This window comes from Anas acuta, chromosome 1 (assembly GCF_963932015.1).
Source record: "Anas acuta chromosome 1, bAnaAcu1.1, whole genome shotgun sequence".
Classification (NCBI taxonomy): Eukaryota; Metazoa; Chordata; class Aves; order Anseriformes; family Anatidae; genus Anas; species Anas acuta.
In genome coordinates, this window is record NC_088979.1 from 204,006,393 (window position 1) to 204,029,444 (window position 23,052).

General features: G+C 47.8%; 1 protein-coding gene across 1 annotated transcript; it reads right to left on the minus strand.

Annotated features, from left to right (window-relative positions):
- Nucleotides 1–1,297: 1,297 nt before the first annotated feature.
- DENND6B (DENN domain containing 6B) lies at nucleotides 1,298–21,461 on the minus strand. Its single transcript, XM_068670203.1, has 20 exons — nucleotides 21,278–21,461; nucleotides 16,697–16,735; nucleotides 16,572–16,614; nucleotides 15,172–15,284; nucleotides 13,717–13,797; nucleotides 11,824–11,929; nucleotides 11,194–11,273; nucleotides 10,891–10,953; nucleotides 10,200–10,255; nucleotides 9,492–9,614; nucleotides 8,974–9,069; nucleotides 8,778–8,872; nucleotides 8,282–8,347; nucleotides 7,559–7,623; nucleotides 7,026–7,115; nucleotides 5,967–6,020; nucleotides 5,488–5,597; nucleotides 3,038–3,140; nucleotides 2,100–2,174; nucleotides 1,298–1,780 (listed from the first exon to the last, which is right to left on the minus strand). The coding sequence occupies exons 1-20, from the start codon at nucleotides 21,419–21,421 to the stop codon at nucleotides 1,658–1,660; spliced, it is 1,725 nt and encodes a 574-aa protein (XP_068526304.1). The 5' UTR covers nucleotides 21,422–21,461; the 3' UTR covers nucleotides 1,298–1,657.
- Between the last annotated feature and the right edge of the window lie 1,591 nt (nucleotides 21,462–23,052).

Genomic DNA, 23,052 nt, shown 5'->3' on the forward strand with positions numbered 1-23,052 from the left:
GACCGTACAGAGCCCGGTACCGGGGGGCAGCACGGCCGAGGCTCCGTGTTTTGGCTGCTCCAGGCAGGAGAAGGAGCAGCTGCCACTGATCCTGCACTGCCCAGGCTGTGCTCCGCAGTGGGGAAATGCAGGAAGGATTCAGTCACCTCCAGGACCTACTGACAGCTCCCTGACCTGAATTTGGGCTAGGAGGCAGTGCAGCAAGGGGCAGGGATTGTGGAACAAAAACCCCAAATTCCTCCCCATAAGCACTCGGCACTGCCTGCAGGGTCCTGTGGCAGTTTGGGGCAGGTCTCAGCTGAAGTGCTGGATGCCCCTACGGTGTGGGAAGGTGTGCTCCAGAGCCTCCTACACAACACGAGTGCTTCAGGCTGCCAGACCCATCCTAAAACCCATTCCTTAGGCAAACATTCAGGCACCGGCCAAGCTGGCAGATGGTGAAATGCAATTGCAGCAGCAGCAAAAATGGGACTGCCCTGGGGTTACGGCAAATCCATTTCCAAGGTAGAAAGGCTGCTCTCCCAGGCAGGGGGCAACTACCTCCAGAACTCACAGAGGAGCCTCAAAGCTTTTCTATATTCAGCCCAGAAGCACAAGCCTGTGTCTCTCTTCCCCAGGAGGTGAAAGCGAACAGAATGACCGAGCTGGAAGCTGGGCTGAAGCAAGAACAGACACAGCCAAGGAGGATGCTCCTCACTGCCCTAAGCACAGGGCAGGCACACGCTTCTCACAGCCAGCCCTGCACGCTCACACGAGCACCGCTCCACGAGCTTCCACTTGGCAAGGGTGCCACAGGCTGTAAAGATCAGATTCTCCACCAGGTTTTATCAGCAAGTGGGCTGACCGCATCAGATAAAGCTCAGTGTTCAAGGCAGAGCTCCAGCACTTGTACCTTACCGCAGCACACAACCGTGACACTTCCAAGCAGAATAAATTAATGTTTGGAGGCCAGCTCCTCTCCGTGGAGCTGCAGCAGCTATCCCATTCACACAGCACACATCCACCACCTCCGGAGAGCTCTGTTCCTTGCAGAACCAGACCTTCGTCTCTGCCTTGGAGAAAAAGCAGCAGCGTTGCACGTCCAGCAGTTCAGCCTCCCACTCCTATCACAGCTCTTGCTGGCGTGAGTCAGGCTGCTGAATGGGCAGCAAGGTTTTTTTTTTCCACGTCGTTTACACGTGGGGGACTGGCATCTCTCATTATCCGCAGGAGCTGTCCTGAAAACAACTCCCCCATACAGGGCTGGTCCTGCTTCTCCCAGGCTGGATGACGGCACTGAAATTTCGAGAGCCCAAGCCCTAGGCAAAGCTGGATGTGTATATATGGGCATACAAAAACATGTTCTGCACAGCCTATCGCATGCTGCTGAAAGCCTGACTGTCGCTTTCTGACCTACTACCAGCCACACAGGGAACAGTTTTTCATCTGCAGGCCCCTAAATCCAGCTCCACGAGGCAGGATTAGACAGAATGGAGCACACAGTTCCCCACTGCTGCCACAGCTCTGATCCACGTGCCTGAAATCAGACAGGTTTGCGAGCAAGGTCCAGATCTGGCGATGTTGGCTGGATCAGGGAGGAATTTTCCTTTCCAAGTGCCACTGCAGCTGCCCGCAGCATGGGAGGGCCCTTCCTTCTCCAACAGTCCCTTAGCCATGCTCAGTGGTGGTGCAGCACTGCCTGGAGGTCCTCTGGCAAGGAGTCGATGACGGTGTCAATATAAAGGCCCACCCGCTGCAGAGTCTCCTCCTTCACTGGAAGGTGCTGGCACCTGGCTCTTACCTGCAGGAAGAGAGAGGAGAGGAACTGAGGGTTTATAAAACAGCTTCAGGTCCTCCTTCTGCCTTGCCACTGGCCAAGCAAACCTCCCACTGTCTCTTTAGTTGGGGTAAGAGAAAACAGTCAGGAAACTGTCACCTGGATCTCAGGCTGATGAAAAGAAAAAACTTTGAATCCTCTACTGCGTAACCACTAAGGTTTTATAACTGTCCTGTTTGCCAGTTCTCCAAATCAGGGAGCAAAGCAACAACCATGATCTATGTCCCTGGTCACTCCCTGACACAGAGACACAGAAAGGAACGAGCACAGGAGGAAAACCTACCAGCTTCTCCCGAAGTTTTAGCACCAGGTCTACAATCTCCACCTCGGACTTGTCCTTCATCCAGGCCACGATGTTCTAAAGAAAGAGAAGAACAGTTTCTTCAGGGACTTATCTTCTTTACAGGTTTTTTTTTCAAAGAGATACCCCTAAGCAAAACCTGAAATAAAAGCGAGGAGGAGGTTTCTCATCCTCTCTCACAACTCTGCTCGCAGCACTTAAGTGAGCAAGACAGAGCTCTCCCCACTTTTCTGCCCACGACAGCATCAAGCTCTTGCCTGCAAGAGAAGAATCAAGGAAAGATGCAGCAATACGTAGACGGTGCCGGTTCCCCTCCTCCAGTCAGCACCACGAATCTTGTGCTGTGCTCAGAATTTACATCTATTTGCAAGAGTCAGGCCTGTTAAAAAAGGAGACAGCTTTGGCATCCCCACACCACGTTTGAGGACCTGCACTGCTGAACAGTGAAGCGAGCTGCTGCAGCTGGAGATGCACCCGGGTGGGATGCCAGAGCTCCTGGGACCATCCCAGCAGCTGCTCAGTTTAAGAGATTGCACCAGCAGCCACGGCTAAAATTCCTACCCGTCTTCAACAGGCATTAAGGAAGCCAGCAACAGATGACGTTTCCAGTCTGGGACTCTGTTGGCTTGGGAAGGGCCTGATGAATGAAAAAATACTTGACAGAAGCAGCCAGGGCAGGATTTGCACTGGCTAACGAAGCGAGGGAGCTGGGCTGTTCAGATCCTCGTCCCCCACAAGTGCTGTTATCCCTCTGCTCTGAGGAACACGAGGCAGAACTGTGTTTCCCTCGGGCACAAAGCACTTGTCCCCACTCTTATCAGTGCAGAAGCATCAATAAACACCCAAGGAGTGCTCTCATCTCCCAGGTTTCAGGCCTGAGCAGTCTGGCACTGGTTTTAATACCTGCAGCTGGGACATACCGCTTCACAGATTGCCTCCAAATGAAGGGCTTCCAGCTTCTGGGTCATTTCCTTATGCCTCTGACGGTACCAGCCATCAAAGTTGGGAGACTTGAAGAAACGCCTGCAGAAAGGGAGGTGACACTGAGAAGAGGGACAAGGAGGGATCCAGAGAAGTACGCTGGGCCCAGAGTTCCCTTCTTGCTGCAGCAGACACAGATGTGAGAGGAAAAGACATTTTGATACACAGAGTCTTTAAGGACATCAACCAATTATGAGCTGTTTCACCCTTTTCCTATCTTTTCTTTTCTTCTGTCACGCATTAACGTGATACAACTGAGCAGCTTTAGCAGATTGTCACCAACGAGGGACAATCCTGCCAGTCTCAAACTCTCCTTTGCATCAGCTCAAGCCTGAGTGATTCAAGAAGTGGTGCTCCCTTCTGTAGCCTTAATTAGGACCACTTTTCCTGGGGAGTTATGCTAACTAGGATGGTTCAACCATGGGAAGGAATTCACATTCCTCTGCAGTACCTTGCCGAATTCCTCTCCTTTCCTGAGATTTAAAAGGTGTCAAACACTTGCTGGCACAGACCTGAGTCCCATATAATTAGCAATGAATGTCTCTCCCACATAAATAAGGTATCATCAAGGCCGTGTCAATGGATGTGTAATTTCTACCCCTCCAGTGCAGACCAGTAATAAACCTCTGTTTTTACTGATCTACACAGGAAAGCGAACAGGGGGCAGCATAATCCCTGTTTTCATCTCGGAGTGTTATAGATTTTTAGATTAAATTCCAAGTGGGATTGAAAAGCTGCTAACAAAAACCCAAGGGTTGCGGCAGCAGAGAAAGAAAGTTTGAGATGCCAGAAGTGAGCTGGGCAACCAGCACGTCGTCAGCACATTCTTTGTAATTCTTTCAATAACAGTGGGGATATCTTAGGTGCGGTATTTTAGCATTTCCCCCTATTAAGACTGGCACGTGTAGGATCTTCCTTCACGCTACTTCCTCAGGCTACCTCCAGAGAGCACTTTGTCAGCAGAACTCAGGTGGTGTTTGTTTCTTTTTGCAACTACAGGGACTGCTTTGCTCGTTGCACTCTCTCTCCCCAGCACAATGGAGTCCTAAAGCGAGCCAAGATCTCAAGATGCTGCTGTGGTACTGACAGATGTTTCTGTAATTAAGGGTTTGACTTAGGAACACAACAAATGCTGCGCACACAAAATCTCACACAGTTAGGAGCCCAGGAATACAAAAGCTTCTGCATGTACATCAGTTCCCAGCAAATCTCAACCAATTTATTGAAACAGCTTGTTGTTTGTTACTATTTTTCCAAATATTAGATATCCAAGATTAAATCTTACTGTCTGCCACTCCCACGCCGTAAGGAGTGGAAATGTTTGTTTCCTGCTGAATACATGAAAGCACAAAATGACAAAGACAAAACATTAATCCATGCTTCTCGTCCTCTGCTCACTTTCTGGGCTTTTTTCCCATCTTCCAAACCCTTCTTGAACTCCAGCAGGCTCGGTGCTGTGCCCACTGCCCTGGGGAGCCTGTCCCAGTGCCCGACCACCCCTTGGTGAAGAACCTTCCCCTAACCCCCAGCCTGACCCTCCTCTGTCACAGCTCCACGCCGTTCCCTCGGGTCCTGTTGCTGTCACCTCCTGTGGACACCCTGACAGTTTTATGCCCTTTTTACACTGTGGTGCCCCAAACTGCACGCAGTACTCAAGATGAGACCACAGCAGGCAGAGCAGAGCAGGACAGTCCCTTCCCTCGACCAGCTGGGTCTGATGCACCCCAGGATTTGGTTGGCCCTCCTGGCTGCCAGGGCACACTGATGGCTCGTGTTCAACTTGTTATCAACCAGAACCACCAGATACCTGATTTCTGAATTTTTCATACTTAAATTGTAACCAACTACCCTTTATGAAACAAGGGGTATAATCTACTGCATGCTCTTCTAAATTATACCCTGAAAAAAAGTGTTTTAATGTTCTAACAGCATTGCCAGCTTGCAGTAAGAATGAAGTGGCCACTGTACAAAAGTTTATGACAACTGCTGGATGAAGACCTACAAGTCTTCCCGCCCCATCTGCCAAGGACCAGACACTTCAAAAATATATATTCCCTGGAGGGCAGTAAATGACATAGCTGCTATCAGAGACGAGTCCCCTTCTTCCCCTTCAGCAAGGACCTCGGTGTTCTTAGGTTTTTGAAAGTAGAGAGTTTTAGCTTCTAAACCTGCATCTGCTCATTTAATAGATTACTTGAAACACAGGACTGATTCTGCCTTGCTCTTCCTGACCACTATTTATCAATTCTTTATATGCACAAATTTCTTAGGTGACCAGTTTCTGTCCTGAAATTTCCTTTTTGCTCCCAGTTCTAATTCAGGATTTGATGTTCATTATAATCTACACCAGCTGTTAAGGAGATAAGATAAGGACCTACTAAACTCTTACCTGTAGAGGCCTAACCAGTCACCCTTAAGTACACAGGTAAGTTGGGGGCCAGCATGCTCAAGCGTCTTCATGAAATCATCTTGTCGGAAAGGGCGAATTTGTGGAGGATTCTGCACAATGGAAAGACAATAATACATGCACCCAAAAGAAAACGGGAAAATAAGGTCATTATTCGCAATAGAAGAGACTGCACAAGGCAGATTCAAAACTAAGAGAACTAAAGACGCGTGAACATCTTAACCAGCCTTGCTAGCAAAATTTAAATTAGACTCACAATAGCTGAGCTTACTGCAAAACAGGAAGCATCTGTCCCAATGTTTGTTTCACTTTTTTTTTTTTTTTTTAAAGGAGTAATAACCCTCTTCCTTCAATGAGGGAAGTTCACACCGTGTATCAGACTATGTGATCAGCATATGGCATAATTCTTCCCAATCCCTGCAGTCAAAAGAAAGCAGAAGAGACTGGAAAATTGAACTTACTTTCCATGGAGTAATGGCTCTCTGCAGGGGCATCAGACTTGCGATGTAGTGCTCCTAAGAAATACCAAAAAAAACAACCCGATGTCACAACATTGCCTCTTGCATTGTCACTGGCCATTATGGTCTTCTGCAGTGCATCATAGGCACAATCACCAGCCTCTTACTCCGTTTTTGCTTTAGATCAGGTCAGATGGGGCCCTGGGCAACGATCTGGTGGGTGGCATCTCTGCTCCTGGCAGGGGGGTCGATGATGATCTTTAAGGTCCCTTCCAACCGAAACCATTCTATAATTCTGTGACTTATGCTTGCATTTTACATGAGCCTACGTATTCCAGCTTGTTTCCCACCAAGGGTCGGGTCACAAAACTACATGCTGCCAGAATCCTAAACATGATGTGAGGAAAGGTCAGGTGGGAAGAAGCTGGCAGGGAGGACTGGAATCCTGGAAGATATTCTGTCATCTCATTTACTGCCTCCTAGGGTGATGTAGGAAAGAAAGTGAAGGAGCCAGACGTGCACCTGAATGGTCACCAAAAAATATTAATGGCTTTCTAATGAGACACAGGGAAAGCTCAGAAATAAAACATTTGTTAAAATCTGCCTTAGGACAGCAGTGGCCATGCGGACAGGCCTCCTAAGCTGTACAGCAGAGCTTTGTGGAAGGGAGATTTTCACACAGGCACTAGGTTTGACTCCAGTATTATAGGGTAAGAGCAATGTTTTGGGCTCCTGCCTCTTCACTACGTGTCTGCTTTGACTACCAAATCACGGGGAAGGACTATGCCTGTATGGCAGGAAAAAACATCCTGTCTTCACACATCATGTGCAGAACATCCAACCTGCAGACTTGTACGCTAATTACTGAAATTTGCAATCGAGAGAAATTTCATTTCTTACTATGAAGTGAAACATCTCTAGAGCGCCACATCCCGAATCTATTACAGGTGCTCAAATAGAGGTGAATAAAAAAGGGCAAGTGCAAACTTGTCACTTAAGCAAGCATCTCCTGTTCACCCCCCTCACCTTTACACCACTCTGACAAGTCTCTGCTCAACTCACCAGGGGAATAATGAAGCTCTGGGTGAGCTCCAGGAGGTGACGCCTCAGAAGAGCACTCTGGACTTCAGACGGGCGTTTTCGCTGAATCCCCTGCAAGCACAAGCAGGGCGTTCACAAGGATGCTATTCTCTGTTATGCAGATAGATGCAGAATTTGCAAACTCTGCAGCTATGAGCAACCAGTCCAGAGCAGCCTGGAAAGCGCAGTGCCCAAAATACATCCTCCACTCCCTGGTTAAGGGTACCACTCGTGTTTCACTAGATGAATCTGTTTCTCCAGGCTCTTTTTGCCAATAAGGATTGTCCTCTCTGAGGTTATCATTTGTGCCAGCATTTATTCCATGATATCAAGTGAAAAAAAATTAAAACTGGCCTGAGAAATCTGTTCAAGTATATTTGACTAAATCGTTACAAACTTAAATCAAACTGAAAAAAGCAGTCTGTTCCTTGCAGGATTTTGACTGTTTAAACCGAGCTGTTAGCACAGTTTCCCCACAATGCCATAAAGAATTTGGATCTGGTTGAATTGCTTACCTTTAGTAATCTTTTTATCAGAGTTTTATCTTTGTGGAGAAATGTTTTATAAGAAGTGTAGATTCCTAGATGGAAAGAAACAAAAACCACCATGTATGTAGAGAAGGCACCATTATACAGTGCAGGGATAACAGAACTGAATGTCCTAGCACAAACCATGGCAGCTGTGTCAGGGGGCTAATTACAAATATCATAAAAAATTAATTACAAAAATTTTAGAATTGCTAATGCAGCTAGCACTCGCAGCAGGACACTATAGTACCTCAAGGACCTTCTTACGCTAAATTTATAGTGAGATAACTCACTGGAGCCAGCTTATGGCTAGGCCTGACCTGAACAGCTAGTAAACTGACAGATCTGCATCTAAGTAAGCAAGTTCCTTTGACTTCCACTGCATCTAAAAGGCAAATCTGATATATAAAATAAAAATCTGATATATAAAATAAAACCAAGAAAATTCGAACCTGTTCTCTGAAACTAAAATATTTTATTCAAAGATTTTATACTGTCTTTTTCAATCTCAAAGATGCACGGTTTTTCTCTATTAGGTGGGGGATGCCCTTACAGAGGGCTGTGTAGCAGATCAAGTGTAAAAACATCAAAGCATCCATTTATTGCAATACAAAGAATAATGTGTGCATTGTTCACATGCCTGCAAAGCCACTAAAATCCCTCATGTGGAAGCGCAAACAGAATTAAACCATGCCTGACAAGAGGACCTACCTGGTTTTGTGTCTAGAGTTTTTAGTTTAGTTAGCTTCTTCACCTTAACTTGCTTGGGCAGGTCTCCTGTGGAAGGACATTAAATAATTAGTTCAGGTTCTGAACCCCCCCTCACAGCACGCATGAGACTTCACACTTGAGAACATTCAGTGCTGCACTTATGCATCTGAAGTCACAACCTCCCTTAACTCCATCCTCAGACAAGCCTTCCTGTTTGCTAACTTTGGTGCTAAAAGTTTGGACCAGGAACATGTTAAGGACACACAGCAAAAAATAAAAAATAAGTGGAAACCAACAAAAAAAAATAACCTCCCCATCTCCCTCCCCCCCAAAACCCAAACAAAACAGCTTTCTCAGCCTAGAGTGAAGCAGTTTTCTTGGCTTCGTAGACTCTACCTGTCTATGCAATTTTACCTTTCCTGACTAGAAAGACTTATTTTGTTAGTGCTTCAGAAAAAAAAGGAAAAAAAAGCAAGTTATCATCTCAATGTCATACCTGACATTCTGAGCTCCCCGACCCGAAGGATGTGTGGCCAGTGCTGGAGTGTTTTGATAAAAAAGGGGTTTGTGACTCCCACGACAATGTTTGGCCTAGAAAGAAAGGAAAAAGTGCAGAACAATGCTACCCTCGGGTATCCTCCACCTCCACCCAGACAGCGGTGAGTGAGCAGCAAGGACCTACTGCTACTTACGGAGCTTGAGTCCTGGTGGTGTACTCCTTAAATTCACTGTCGTGGATGGTAAAATAGGGCCGGTAGTCACAACAGTACCTCAGAGGGGCAAGACAGCTGTAACAACAGACAGAAGAGTTGCCATATAAACTTCACAGAGAAGGAACGTGTGTTTATATCAGGATAATATCCTACAGCACTGTTTTGTCCTGCTAGAGGTAACACTGTGGAGGAGTTCCAGGTCTTTTTTTTTTCTCTTTCTTCTAAAGAAGAGCTCATAGCTGGGTAGAGAAAGCTACTCAGGGCTATGAACCATCAAGTCTCTCAACACAGCAGACTCACTTTTAGTCTTTGCCATTAGTGGAATGTGAGTGAGGCTGTCTTACCATGCTCCTTCTTGCCTTACTACGCTATTTCTTGTCATACAAACTTTCACAGACAAACTAAACCTACTGACTTGCCAGAAGAGCATACGTGAAAGAGAAAAACTGTCAGAACCTATTATTATAATTATCTGTATCTCAGAATGCGAGCATTACCTGGTAAGAGCCATAACCATCTCTGAAGAAACTGTAGGGGATGGTGCCATTACAACAATTGGCTCTCCCAGTAACACCAGTTCCCATAACATCTGGATATGAATTAGCACTGGCTGGAAGCACCTGTTAGTGAAAGGAAGAATGACAAACTCAGGTTAGAAAAGCAGTTCAGAAAAGACCAGGTGCTATTCTTGCATGTCAGTGTAACCAGATGTGCCTCTGGGGCATTTGAAATCTAGGACTGATTTCTAGTGTCCCACAACAGAATGTTTTGTGTCTTCACACCTGCTGCAGCTCAACCATCTTATACATGTTTAGGGAAACACTTGAAGCAATGTAAAGCAACTTGCAGCAGTATGTCCTTTGATCTAAGCAAAATAAAATGCATGCTGATTGCAGCAGATGTCTGTCTATTAGAGCAGTACCTACAGTGCTGGAAGGTTTGTTTCAGACGCACAATGTGTATGCTTCAGGGCTTAAGCTGATCAGCATTTGAGGTCAAGAAAAGAAACCCTGCTCTAACCAGGACCCTGGGTGATGTGTTAAAGGCCATGCATACTGGCTTAGACACCACACAGGTTCTGCAAAGCAATAATTTTTGATTCTTCATTTGGTATCTTCATTATCCATATGACTTATAGGATACTCTGAGCAGGGAGTATGTAAAGCAGATGAAGAGAAGAGGGTTGTAGAGATGGTGACTCTCACCTGAAGAGGTCCAGTTCATGAATGCTCGGCAGAACCATTGGGGCTGGCAAGAGATTCTAAATGAGAAAGGAAAAAATCCAAAATTGTTAGTAAGTGGAAGCACTCTGACTGAAATGCCATCTAATTTGACATATCAATCAAAGTAGCTCCTTCTACAATAAGCATAAGAAGTAGGGAACAAGATTAATGCTTGGAGATATGAGTCAGGAATAAATCTGGATTGGGCAGTCAAGCTCCAAGTGAATTTCCTTTCTTAGAAGAGAGCCAAGAATCCTTTCTTTGCAAGACGTTAAAGACTTCCCATGGCTGTGCCTTTGTTTTCTGGAGCTTCCTCTGGCTGAAGACAGAGCTCAAGATACCGATATGGGCAACAAGGGTTGGAAATATAAGTACCAAAAGTTCAGAAGTGTGTAAAAGACAATAACATTATTAAACAGATAGGAAAAAAAAGGAAAAGCTGAGATGAACAGGAAACAAAACCAAAGCTGAATCAAAGCAGAAAAGATGTTCTGAACGCAAAGACTACAAAATAACAAGGAAGACTAAGGCAGAGTCTCAAGAAAGCATGAGACCCATGCATTAATTCCAAGTGGGACTAGGTCCAAGAAGCCCCATCTCTTCTACATCCTCATTTCGTACTAGTCTAGATTCTGCCCATCAGTGGCTTGTGTCATGCCACTCTTTGTCTTACCTCTTGATTGAACTGCTTCACTGGACTTGTTCCTGGCTTATCCACCCTGGATGGGATCCTCACCTAGATTACAGTTAGGAACAGACAGGTGAACCAGGAGCTGGAATCAGTTAGCCGTGTTGCTTTCATCCCTAACAACCACTCTCATGAAAAGCTTTCTCAATTTTCAATTGCACTGAGGTTAGGCATAAAGGGAAAGAATCTAGAGTCAGCAGCAACTTTAACACCCAAAAGAAAAAGGAGTATGTGCTCCCCTTCCTAGTTTGTCCCATTCTGCTGCTGACTATCATCACCAACACATACCTGAATGACAACTCCCATCACTGGAAGGTTCAGAGTCTGTCCTGGCACAGGGGGCGGCCACTGATCAATCTCGTTGCACACTGCAGGGACACAGACAAAGGAAGCAGTTGGCACTGAAGGTCAATACAGCTAATTCAGCTGGTCCTACGAGTTCTGCCAATTTACTTATCGCTCACTCCTAGTTCACGTGTCCCCTTGGCTACTTGCAAACAAACACTACTTCAAATAATCGTGCAAGTTTAGGTCAGACACCAGACTTATGTCTGCACCACTGCTTCCAGTGCAGACCCAGCAGCACTACAGTGTTGACAAATTATGATTGAGTTGCACAGCGCAATAAAGCCCCAGACAGAGATGTAGCATTAGCAGTTTTTTCCCTCCTCGGGAATACATTGTACACAAAACTGACAGCATCATCCATTAGGATTGTCAGACATTTCCCATTAATGCATCCTTTACAGCTGTTTATAATTTTGACAAGCCAGCCGTTTGGATGAAAGTTTTTCCCTGCTGGAATTTGTTTCAGAACAAACTAATTGGGAACATTTCAGCTGTCTTTCAGGAACCTCCTGATAAAACCTCTGAAAGATTTCAATATGCAAACCATCCCTCCTAGATCTGACTGCTCACCTGCCTCCAGGCACGGCTCCAGCTTGTCAAAGTATTCTGGAGCAATCAACTGCAGCAATGACTGGAACAAGTTCACATACGGAAGGCGTGACACCAGCACCAGAGACTGAAAAAGCAGTACATTTAGGAGTCAGAGACCCCCTGTTGAGATAATTTCTAGCACTGCATATACCTATACTGCTTACTAGAGGACTACACTTAAAAAACAACATCAACGACATGAAAGAACTCAAAAGCAGCACTTTTACTGGTAAAATTTTTGCTAGCTGAGCCAGCAGGCTTAGGGAGACGATAGATATCAAGGAGTTTCTTAACAAGTGATCACAGCTGGCAGCTTCTAGAATGGGGCCACTGCAACTAAGATGGATGAGTTTGTGATCTAGCAAAAGATCAACTGTAGGAAAAATAGATTCAAAGAGATTTTAATAGATTAATTAAAATTAAAAATAAAAATAAATTGGCAATAGGTTCAAAGCTATGAAAACAACCATAGCAGACAGAGGAGTATCAAGGAGCAGGCAGCTGAAACTTAAATTATATATACAAATGAAACAAAGGAATGCTGGGGAAGAAGACACAAAGTAATTCAAAATAATGCTAATTTGTCTCAAGCGATGACATTTGGGTTGTTACTTTGGCTTCTATTACTTTTTATAAAATATATATTTTGTTAAAAAAACACTTTTCAATTCAGTCTCGTTGGGGGAATTAATTACTCCACTGATAATTCTCCTCCTCTAATCATTAATGAATACATTATTTAGGATCCAGTGAATATATTTGCAACACTCAGCCAAACACCTCCTTTCCAAGCCAAAACTTTCCCATTTGAAATTAAAAAAGCCATCCAAGCATGGCAGTATACTTCACCGAAGAATTCTATGTGCCCCTTACTTTTGCAGGTCTACAAAAGAGCACATTTGCTCAAGTTATCAAATTTTCCCAATCCACCAACGTTTTGAGCAATCAGTCACAGAATGGCTTGGGTTGGAAGGGACCTTAGAGATCATCTAGCTCCAACCCCCCCCATAGGCAGGGATGCCACCCACTAGATCAGGCTGCCCAAAGCCCCGTCCAGCCTGGCCTTGAGCACCTCCAGGGATGGGGCAGCCACAGCTTCTCTGGGCAGCCTGTGCCAGTGCCTCACCACCCTCACAGTGAAGAATTTCTTCCTAATGCCTAAAGTAAACCTATGCTCTTTTAAAGACTACCAAAAGAGTATGTATCTATGGAGAAAAATGAATCTTAAGATCAAAGTAAAGGATTTTCCTCCTCTGGAAGGAGGCTGAAATTCCACCCTGTCTCAGGTAGTTACCATACCTATCTGCCTGAGTAATACGAAGCACTTTGCTTATTTACACTGAAATAAGCATGCTGGTTCTTATTAATTTTTCCAGTGTCTGTGTTAAAGGAAATTGTGATATGAGGCAAGGTTTGTGAGGTAATAGCAATGCCATTGCTGCTAGTTAGAAGCAATCCACCCAGCAGGCAATTCATTCCCAGATGGCTTCTAGGAAGATGAAAGATTAACGAAATAAGATCAATAATAAGAGCAGGACTGAGGCACAACTGGCACAGACTGCAACAGCGAAGTGTACCCCCTCACTGTCCGTAACACTAGAGCACACACTGAGGGAAATGCTCGAGTACTTGGGGATCTCATGATTCAGGCAGCAGGTCACCACTCGTGACTAACACACCATGGCAACCCCAGCCAGGTTTGTTTGGGATTACACTTTCCACATATTCCTGCCCCCCGCGACCTTTGCTGCTTCCTGCAGAAAGCCGGTGGGTGTCACGTAGGAAGTGGTGCTATTTTACAGCTTGGGATGGGTGCTGCTTTACAGCCACGTACCAGCTGCGAGTAGCGAGCTATCCGGTTTCAGCACTCACCTTCTGAAAATAACCTCTCTTCATCGAGCTGTCCTTGACTTGCCTGAAGTATACGTAACCAAAGTAATGAGCTGACTCCCTCTGCAAGAGAACAACAGTGCTGTTATGTTCCTGCTAACAGCAGGAGGGGAGCCAGCCCCCCCAGAGCTCATCCTGGCACCCCAAGCTACCTCAGCTCTGTTCCCAGTGTTTCCTTTGGCAGGCAGAGGACAGCGTTTTGCTGGACACGACACACCACCTCCCACGAGGAAATGTTCCCTACCAGCCCCACTGCGCTCCTCTCCAGCCAGGCATTTAAAGATAAACTTTGCTTCAGATGGAGGCTGCAGCTCAAAGCCAAATGATGCCCCATAGCATCCATGAAAACTATCAGATTGAACACAAATCCCAAAGTTTCAAGCACTTTCTGTCTTCTGGGTTCCCAAAGACATCAAGAAGGAAGAATAGCTATCAGTGCAAACACAAAGATCTTCCTTAATACAACTTTCTGACACACCACAGGCATCATGGTTTAAGGCACCTTTCTCTTTCCAAATGTTATTTTTCCACATCAGAATCCAGGACTTTGGAAGTTTTGCTTTCCTTCTTAAAAGGCAGGTGAATTATTTATAAGGCAGTGTCTGTCAACCAACTGCTACAAAGCAGTAAAGATGAACACAAGCTGAACAATCTCTAAACCAGAGTTTCTGAAAAGAAACCCTCCTACTCCCCCCTCAGACCAGCAATCCATTTCTTATCACGTATCACAAAAGGATCGTGTTAAAAGGCACATGCACAGGAAGAATCATCTCACTTGACAGAAAGTGGAAAGCAGAAGAGGACAATTTGATCTGATGGCCATCTGCTCTACAAAAAGCAGCAGCAGTGCTGAGCACATCCCTCCTCCTGCATGAAGGGGGCAGATAACTCACTGCTGGAAAAAACACAGCTAGCAGACACCCCTGGTATTGCTGCCTGGGTATGGTTAAACCAGCAAGCTCACAAAGCCAAAGCACACATATGTGCCATGAACTGGCTGTTTTTACATCCATCCATCCTGCAATAAATGCAAAGAAGTGTCCTCCCTCAACAAAACAGGCAAACATCTCTTACCATGGACAAGGACATTCTCGTCTTGCCTCACGATAACATGCAGAGGTAGCTGTGCACTGGTGGATGTCACCTGGGTCCCTCTAGCTCGACAGGGCCACTGCTCTAATCTGGGCTCCTCCCGGCTCAGCCCCATTGCTCAGAGCAGCTGCAATTCTCAGCACGGCCCTCTACACTTATTAATGTGAAAAGAAATCCCTGTGCTGAGAGCTTTCTTCTTTTCTGACCATTCCCATGGCTCGGGAAAACAACCAGAGACGGGGAGTAATTTAGGCACGGAAAACAAATCCAAAGCGTATTTGGATTTTAAACCCCAAAGCACAGCTGTTTGCTTTGTGTAAGCAGAGCACATGAAATGCAACCAACCTGCAGGGTGAGGGGTGCTTCTCTGTTGTACTCGCCATCATCCTCGTAATGAGCGGTCCTCTGTCCCCCCGACTGGCGAAGGCGGAAGCTAAACTGGGTGTCCCCCAGGCCACCTGAGACAGGAGATCACAGACGTTCAGGAAGAAGTTTCAGTAAGGGGAAAGCTGGAAATTGCTTAAGTCAGAAGCGCTGACAAAAACAGAGAGAAGAAACCCAGAAACAGAACAAAGTGGAGAGTAACGGGACTCTCAGGACCCCAAACCCACTGCAAGACAGGGAGAACCCGTCACTGGACATAAGAACTGGTACCATTAAGTTACACCTCGCCAGGTCATTGCCGGAAAACTTACAGACATCAGCCAGAATCATCTACCCCGAGTAGCTGCAGCTACCACCTCTTATCTTACATTGAAAAAAACCTACGAACAGCCTTACCCCAAGACCACACAAATGCTGATTTAAGCAACAACCCCCTGCAGTGGTTCTAGCAAGTGAGCTGCACAAGCACCGCAAGGGGGAACCTCCCAGGTTATACAATATTGCTCTCCCCTGCACCAAGAAAACAGTGGGGGAAAAAAAAGAAAAAGGCATGAAATCCTCTGGAGGGGACAGGATGGGCAGGAGGACTTGGAGAGCTGAGTACTTACAAATAGGTGGGTTACGAGAAGAGCTAAACGTGCCAGAGCTCACTGAACAACCAAGGCTAAACACCCTACGGCACTACGAAGGGGTAAGGGACGTGCTCCCTTCCCACCACGAAGAGTACAGACTGTCATGCCCATTACAGAGATATTACCAACAGTAAGGGATTGACTTTAATAAAAGGAACGTTTAGTCTGGGTGTTCACTAAGCTCTGAGAAACTAGCAAAAGTCCATCCTTAAAAACATTTAAACTAAGCTGGGAAAAACTGTAGAAAACTAAGAGTCAGGAGTCAGTCCTTAAAAAAAGAGGTATTTGTGTGAATTAACATGTGTCCCATTGCCACCTTTCTGATCTATAAACACCAGCTTTGGGACTACTTCTGCTGTGAAAGCATCCTCTCCCCATTTATTTGTCTTCAGTGAACGCTTCAGTCAAACACAGAAATGCTGACAGAGTCGACAGCTGCAAACCTCAGGAAGCTTTACCCTCCGTGACTGCTTTTTAATCTTTTTCTATGCATGGGTGAAGCATGAGCGTGCGGGATTATCAAGAAAATATCCTGTCACCCAGAGAGCAATCGGAATGACACTGAGCTCCCTGCTCAGGCTGCAGGGCTGGGCGCTGCATGCTGGCTCTGGGAGATGCAGCCCGTCAGGCTCTGCTCCATGAGCTGATGACTCACTCTCTCCATGAGAACCCATTTCTTTCACAACAGCGACGAGCAGCCCGCAGGCGAGGCCAGCAGATGCCACCTACCTGAGTAGGAGTCCGGGAAGGACAAGTAGCAGATACTGGTCTTCTGCAACAAACAGGAAAACACGGTGAGAAAACTGACTGCTGCTGCCCAGCATCTTTAAAAACAGGAAGGAAGGAGCTGTTACCTCTTTCTCTGTCAGTCGGAAGTCATAGGGGTACACCAGCTGCAAAAAGGGATGAGAGGCAGAAAGTCAGGCACGCTGCTCCCCCACGCCAACAAACATTGCTGGTGTACAGCAAGTCACTCGTTCTCCCCAAAGGAACAGACCCTAGGAGCAGGTGCCCCTCCACATCACAACCTGACCGCCCACACCCAGTGCCCTGAGCCTTTCACCATCCGTATTTATCACAGCAGATTTGGAGGCAGAGTGCAGAGCTTGGTTTTACTTCGATTTTAACTTGAGAGTGCACAAACTGGTGAGGGCTCAGTGCTAGCGAGGGATAGCTCAGAGCACAAAGCCTCACGACCTGGCTGCTAACTCCTCTGTGCACGTTACTGATATGCAAACACCAGCTGCCTCCGGAGCAGGCAGGACAGGGCTGCTTCAACACCACTTGGAATTAATTCATGTGCATTCACTCCCCAAGCCTGGGAAGCATTAACCATAGGATCACAGAATAGTGACTATTAATATTCAGTTCTGACCTAAACATAAGCTCACAAATTGCCCCAAATCACGTCCTATACAGTGAGATCGCTGTCCCCAAGGGCAGGGGAAAGGACGCGGCGATAATTGAGAGGGAGCCGACGGCACCGGACAAAGGTTCTTGCTGCACGGCGAGATTAGGAAGCGACGTACCCTGCGTATATTAAGCAACACCAGGTCTGGTGGTAGGCACGGTTTGTATCCCAGCCTCTGGGCTGCAAACATTTATTTATATGAGAGTGGTCAGCTCGAGACGCTGTGCACAGCGACCAAAAACTCAGCAGAAGCTGGGAGGGATCCAGAGCTCTGCTTTAGCCTCATTGATCTGGGATCTGTTGTTAGAAAGACAAGCCGAGGTTTATTTTGTATGGCAAGAGGTAGGTCTGGCACAGACCTCGGGATTCCTGCTTTGTCAGCATACCAGTGACAGCCGATCGGAGTAACACCCAATTTATCACCCAGCACTGCAGATAAAGAGATCTGCAAGAAGTTTAAAGTATCTAGTGCAGGATCCTGGCTTTGCATCTGAGCTGTGTGCATGCTGCTCATGCTGCTTCTGCATTTACTGTAACCCATAAAAGAGAACTCAATGCAAGACTTCTCGGGTCAGGGTCGAGCACGGAGCTGCCCTCCATCCCCAGCGAGATCCACCACCAGGACGTCTCAGGGAGGAGCAGGGGAGGTGAAAATGACGCAGCCACGGCCGTAGTGAGTTGCACGAGCCACTTGGCAGAGGATGAGAACTGAAGTACATACTTACAAATCTGCAAAAGTAAACCACGCAGCGCTCACAGCACTTGCGGATGGGAAGTGCCGAAACTGCAGGTGGCTTTAAGTAAGCAGATGAGAAAGAAACTAGTGCTGAATGACTTGAAAAACGGAGATCTGCTATCAGGCTTCCGCAGCTCCCAGGCAGTAACTGTTTGAGGTCAGCACCACTCACCCAGTGCCCAGATCAGCAGCTCTGCCCCCTGCCCGGCCGCTCGCGGGGCTGGAAATCCCCAGGGCCCCCCGCCAGGGCACGGCGAGCTCACCAGCTGCCTCGCTCAGCTCTCAGCGCTCCCCTCGGATTTTTGGGTAAAGGCAGCTAACCAGCTTCAGAGAGAGCACCAAATTAACAATTAAAAATCGTGCTGATCAGCCTTCGGTTAAAGCTTCACAGGACGAAGAGAGCTGGAGGAAGGGGTGCGCTACAGCTACGCCACGGGAGCCGGCACCTCTCCGCTGCTGTGTTTTTGCATTCGACCAAATTCTTGTGGTTGTGACTAATTCGATGATCACACGTTTATTTTGTTCATTCCCCTACAGTGACAACCACACAAGACCTGCACGTCTGACCCCGACGCATCAAGGAGCGCAGGATCCCGCAGCATCCTCCTGTCCCTAACGCTTGCTTGTGATCTAAACTCCATCTGAAGAGCCAGGGCAGACTTCTGATCCTCACGCTGCCTTTTCTGGGACGCCTTTCTGCAACTCGATCAGACCAGGTGGATGCTGATGGCTCCACGCTGCTTTGTTAGGATATTTTGGGCCCGAGCTTGAGATTTGCTGAGCGTGTGTTTCACTCAGATGCGTGCTCAGCGTTATGGAAAAAACTAACTCAGGTCCAAATGCTGTCTGAGCACAGAGACACTGATGGATCCCAACGCTCAGATACCGTGTTTCTGAAAACCAGGCTTCATCTTCTGCGTTTCTGCTTCCCCTTCAGGTCAACTGCCTGACGTGAGCCCTCTGTTTGGTGTGGGGGAAATCACTCAATAATGACAAGGCTGAAGAAACAACCTAAAATATTAAGTATCCTAGTCACTAGAAGATTTCAAAAGCAAGAAGACAGCAAACAAAAACACTTTTATTTGTGTTAGTCACTGGATATTACAGAAGTAGCCCAAAAGGGCTTAAATTACATCGTTTTTTGGCGATGTGGCTCCCTCCCATCAAGAGTGAGTTAACGAGCGTGGAGGTGCCACACGCTGTCGAACAGAGCCTGAGCACTAAAGCGTTGCTGTTGGTGCCTGCAGCTGTCATAGCAACGAGGAGAATATCCCAGAAAATGACTTCTGGTGACTGAAGCAACACAGCTTCGGAGCAACAAAGTGCCTGTGTCTGGAAAAGCCGGGGAGGGAGGAGTCAGCGCTGCCGTGCTGGGGATGTTTTGGGAGCAGGGGATGTTTTGGGAGCAGGGGATGTGTTTTTGGCATGACACAGCCCGTTCTGAGGGATCCCCTCAGAAACACATCCTCTCCCCCACCGCTGCTTTCACTGCCTGGAACCCACTGCTTGAAGAAAGGTAAAGTGGTGGATGAGTCAGGACCAGTAATCACACCCCATTTCTGCATTAACCTATACTTTTTGTGACACCTGTGCTGCCATGTAAATATAGAGCAGAGGAGTCGGGACCCGCTGGATCTCAGGGTGATGGATCTACACTTGCACGAGTCGGGTGATGTTTGGAAACCTGGGCAGACCCCAAAGGAGCTCCTGGAGCAGAGGCAGCTCTGCCGTTCCTGGCGGCGCTGCTGAAGGACACACAGCACACACACAGCGGGCTCCAGCAGCCTGGCTTCCACTTCGATTTGGGCAGCGAAGGAAGAAGAAGAGATCCTTTATCTGGAAACAATGCTGCACTCAGGGAAAAATAACCTCCCGAAAGATGACAAAACCCGGTTTGTTTGGGTCCCGGTCGGGTTTCTTCCGGTGAGGTTTCCAGCAGATGCGTTTTATGAATTTACAAAGGCTTCTTTGCAGAATAATTCAATATGATTGTACCATGAGCAGCTGAAAAATCCCAACGCTTGGAATTAACGCACCCAGGGCACCCACAGGGTACTGAAAAGAACAATCCTGGTAAGGCTTGATACAGAGGGAGAAGCACCAGAGACCCCGGGGGGGACAAGGCCTGCACCAATTTCCATTCCAGCAGGCCGAGGAGAAGGAAAGCAAAGCCACGCGTTACAAAGCCTCCAGCTCTGCCCAATTTTTGGCAGGAAAGGGGCACTGCCACCTTATTGCACACCTCGGAAGGGGGTGCTCCTCAGTTGTGTCCCCACGGGGCGCAGACCTGCAGGTCTCAGCAGACCCCGACCAGGACAGCGTGCTCCCACAGCCGTCCCCCGGCCCCAGGACCACCCTTCCACGCGTGCCTCTTCCAAACAGATTTGCTGAGAGGATGCAAACCTGCGGTGCCACTCCAGAAGGCTTGAGGCTCCCCTTCCTTCCCCCTCGCTTCGCCACGAGCACGTTAGGCACTGCAATTTACCCCGAATACCCCATGGCAAGGCTCCCTGCAGCCTCCGCCAGGACCGAAGTCCCACGGGGCAGGGTGCCACGAGCATCGTTCCAACTCTTTTTTTTTTTTTTTTTTAAGCCCAAAAACTTGCAGTCAAAAGCCCGACTCGTGACACGGCCTCTTCACAGCTGCAGGAGTCGGCACGCCTGAGGACAGGGCACAGGACCTGGACCTTATCTAAAATAACCAAAGCCATGGAGAGAAATAGGGAACAGGCAGAGAGATGGTGACATTGCCTGGTGGGGACTGTCCCCTCCTTGTGACGGGTGAGAAAATGGGGAAGAAAGCACCGTTATGGTAAGTGTCACAGCACACCTATGGAGCAGCAAAGTGCAAATGCTCGTTAATATCCCAATATTCACGTCCTTGGCAGCAAATGCTCGTTAATATCCCCATATTTATGTCCTTTGCAGGGTGTTCCAGCTCTGGCCCCCCAGGAAAGCGCGGAGGGCTCGTGAATTGGGTCTGCACCAGGTATTTTTGTTTCCACCAGGTATTTTTGTTTCCACCAGGTATTTTTGTTTTCTTTTCTTCCGTCTGGGTATTTTGAAGGAACCTGACCCCCCCCCGTGCTGCCCATCACCGGCCCTACCCCCCCCCTTACATAACGGGCCCCGGGGCCTGCACCCACACCGGGGGCCCGGCACCCCCATCCCCCGCCTCAGCTCCCCCGGGGCCGTTCCCAGACGCGATCCCCATTCCGGGGCAAATCTCCCCAAAAACCGGCTCCCGGTTCTGCCCCCCCCTTTTCCCCGCAGCCGCCCCCACGGCACCTCCATGGCCTGTCCCAGCTCCAGGTCGAAGGTGACGACGCACACGCACTCGAGCCAGGCGGAGAAGCGGGCCCAGGGCAGCGGCGAGGCGGCGGCGGCGGCGGCGGAGCGGGGCCGGGGCCGGGCCCGGCTCAGCGCGTCCATGGCAGCGCCCGCTCCGCCGCCCCGCCCCCTACCGGCCAGGCCCCGCCCCCTACCGGCCAGGCCACGCCCCTCTACCGGGGAGGCCCCGCCCACCGGCCCCGCCCCGCCCCGCCGCGCCCCCCGGTGGTGCGGAGGCCTCCCCCCCCCCCTCCCGGTGTCATGGCGGCCGTTGCCATGGAGCCGGGCGGAGCCGCGCCTCAGCCCCAGGCCCTGCCAGGCCGCGGAGGGAGGCCGGGGGCGGCCCGGAGCCGTAGCGGGGCTCGCTTGGGTCGGGCTGAGGGCACGGAGCTGCTCCCCGCCGCCTCAGGGGTGGCAGGAGGGTGATGTGCTGCCCCAGGAGCTGGCGGCCTCTTCCCCCAGTGTCACAGAATCACAAAACGTCTGGGTTGGAAGAAATCTCCAAGATCACCCAGTCCAACCTCTGAGCTAACACTGACCAGTCCGCCACTAACCCACATATCCTAAATATATAACCTAAATATCTTGTGAAAACCTCCAGGGACGGGGACTCCACCACCTCCCTGGGCAGCCCATTCCAGTGCCTCACAACCCTTTGAGAATAAGTTCTTCCTAATATCCAACCTATAGGTAATAATCTGTGGTGTATAACCTAATATCCAACCTATAGGTGTAAAGGTTGTACAGGTGTATAAATTGTATAGATGTATAGGTGTATAGGTATACTCCTGTGGTGTATAACCTAATATCCAACCTAAAGGTAACATCCTGTGGTGTATAACCTAATATCCAACCTATAGGTAATGTTCTGTGGTGTATAACCTAATATCCAACCTAAAGGTAATGTTCTGTGGTGAATAACCTAATATCCAACCTATAGGTAACATCCTGTGGCGTACAACCTAATATCCAACCGAGGTAGAAGTAACCTCAGCCCTGATCCGTGTGTGCTTGGCAGTAAAGCCTCTTTATTGGGCTTTTGTTTAATTTTTGGAAAAAAAGATGTGCACATTCCTGGCTGCTTTCTTGACAAACTGCGTCATGACCAAAAGGTGCATTGGGGAAATTCTGTAAAAAAACAATCGACTTTTCAGATTTACCTGGTTTCAGAGGAGAACCTGGCCTATGCACCACAGCTTTGAATAAAGTGGGGGTATCCTCTTGTCCATGCAGATGAATTTGTGTCCTTTCTTTTGGTTGTGCCCAGTATACACATAAATTCATAACTGTTTTAGGACTCCAATACCTGCCTGTCTTGCAATACAACTCCTGGAAATTCCAGCTGTGAAGGGATGACTTAGAGATCTTGGATTCATCCTGGCTCGGTGCCTCTCATTGATTCCTGTTTGGATTAAAGGTGTGTCTTTCAATATTAATTTAAGTCTTTCAGCTATTGTTTTCACACTTCTCAGATGTTATAAGTACTTTCATTACCATTTTTATTCACAGTAAATTTTCTGATGCTTGGCAAGCCAGGAGTAATGCGTGTGCAGCTGCGGTGAAGTCAGCTGTATAGGACCTCTTGGTAATAAGATCAAAGGTGATTTTTATTATGGGACAAAGGACAACAGGCCAAAAACATGTCCAGTATTTTTTATAATGGCTATTATTTATTTATTTATTTTGTATTCTCATCATGCCTCCTTTCTGGCAAGAATCAGCTGTAAGGTTGT

Excerpts from the sequence above, each read along its gene's own strand:
- DENND6B (XM_068670203.1), bottom strand. The coding sequence starts at position 21,421 with ATGGACGCGCTGAGCCGGGCCCGGCCCCGGCCCCGCTCCGCCGCCGCC. Across the intron at positions 13,798-15,171 it reads AAGCACCCCTCACCCTGCAG|AGGGAGTCAGCTCATTACTT; the intron begins GTTGGTTGCATT and ends GTTCTCTTGCAG. Across the intron at positions 6,021-7,025 it reads AGAGCTTCATTATTCCCCTG|GAGCACTACATCGCAAGTCT; the intron begins GTGAGTTGAGCA and ends GGTATTTCTTAG.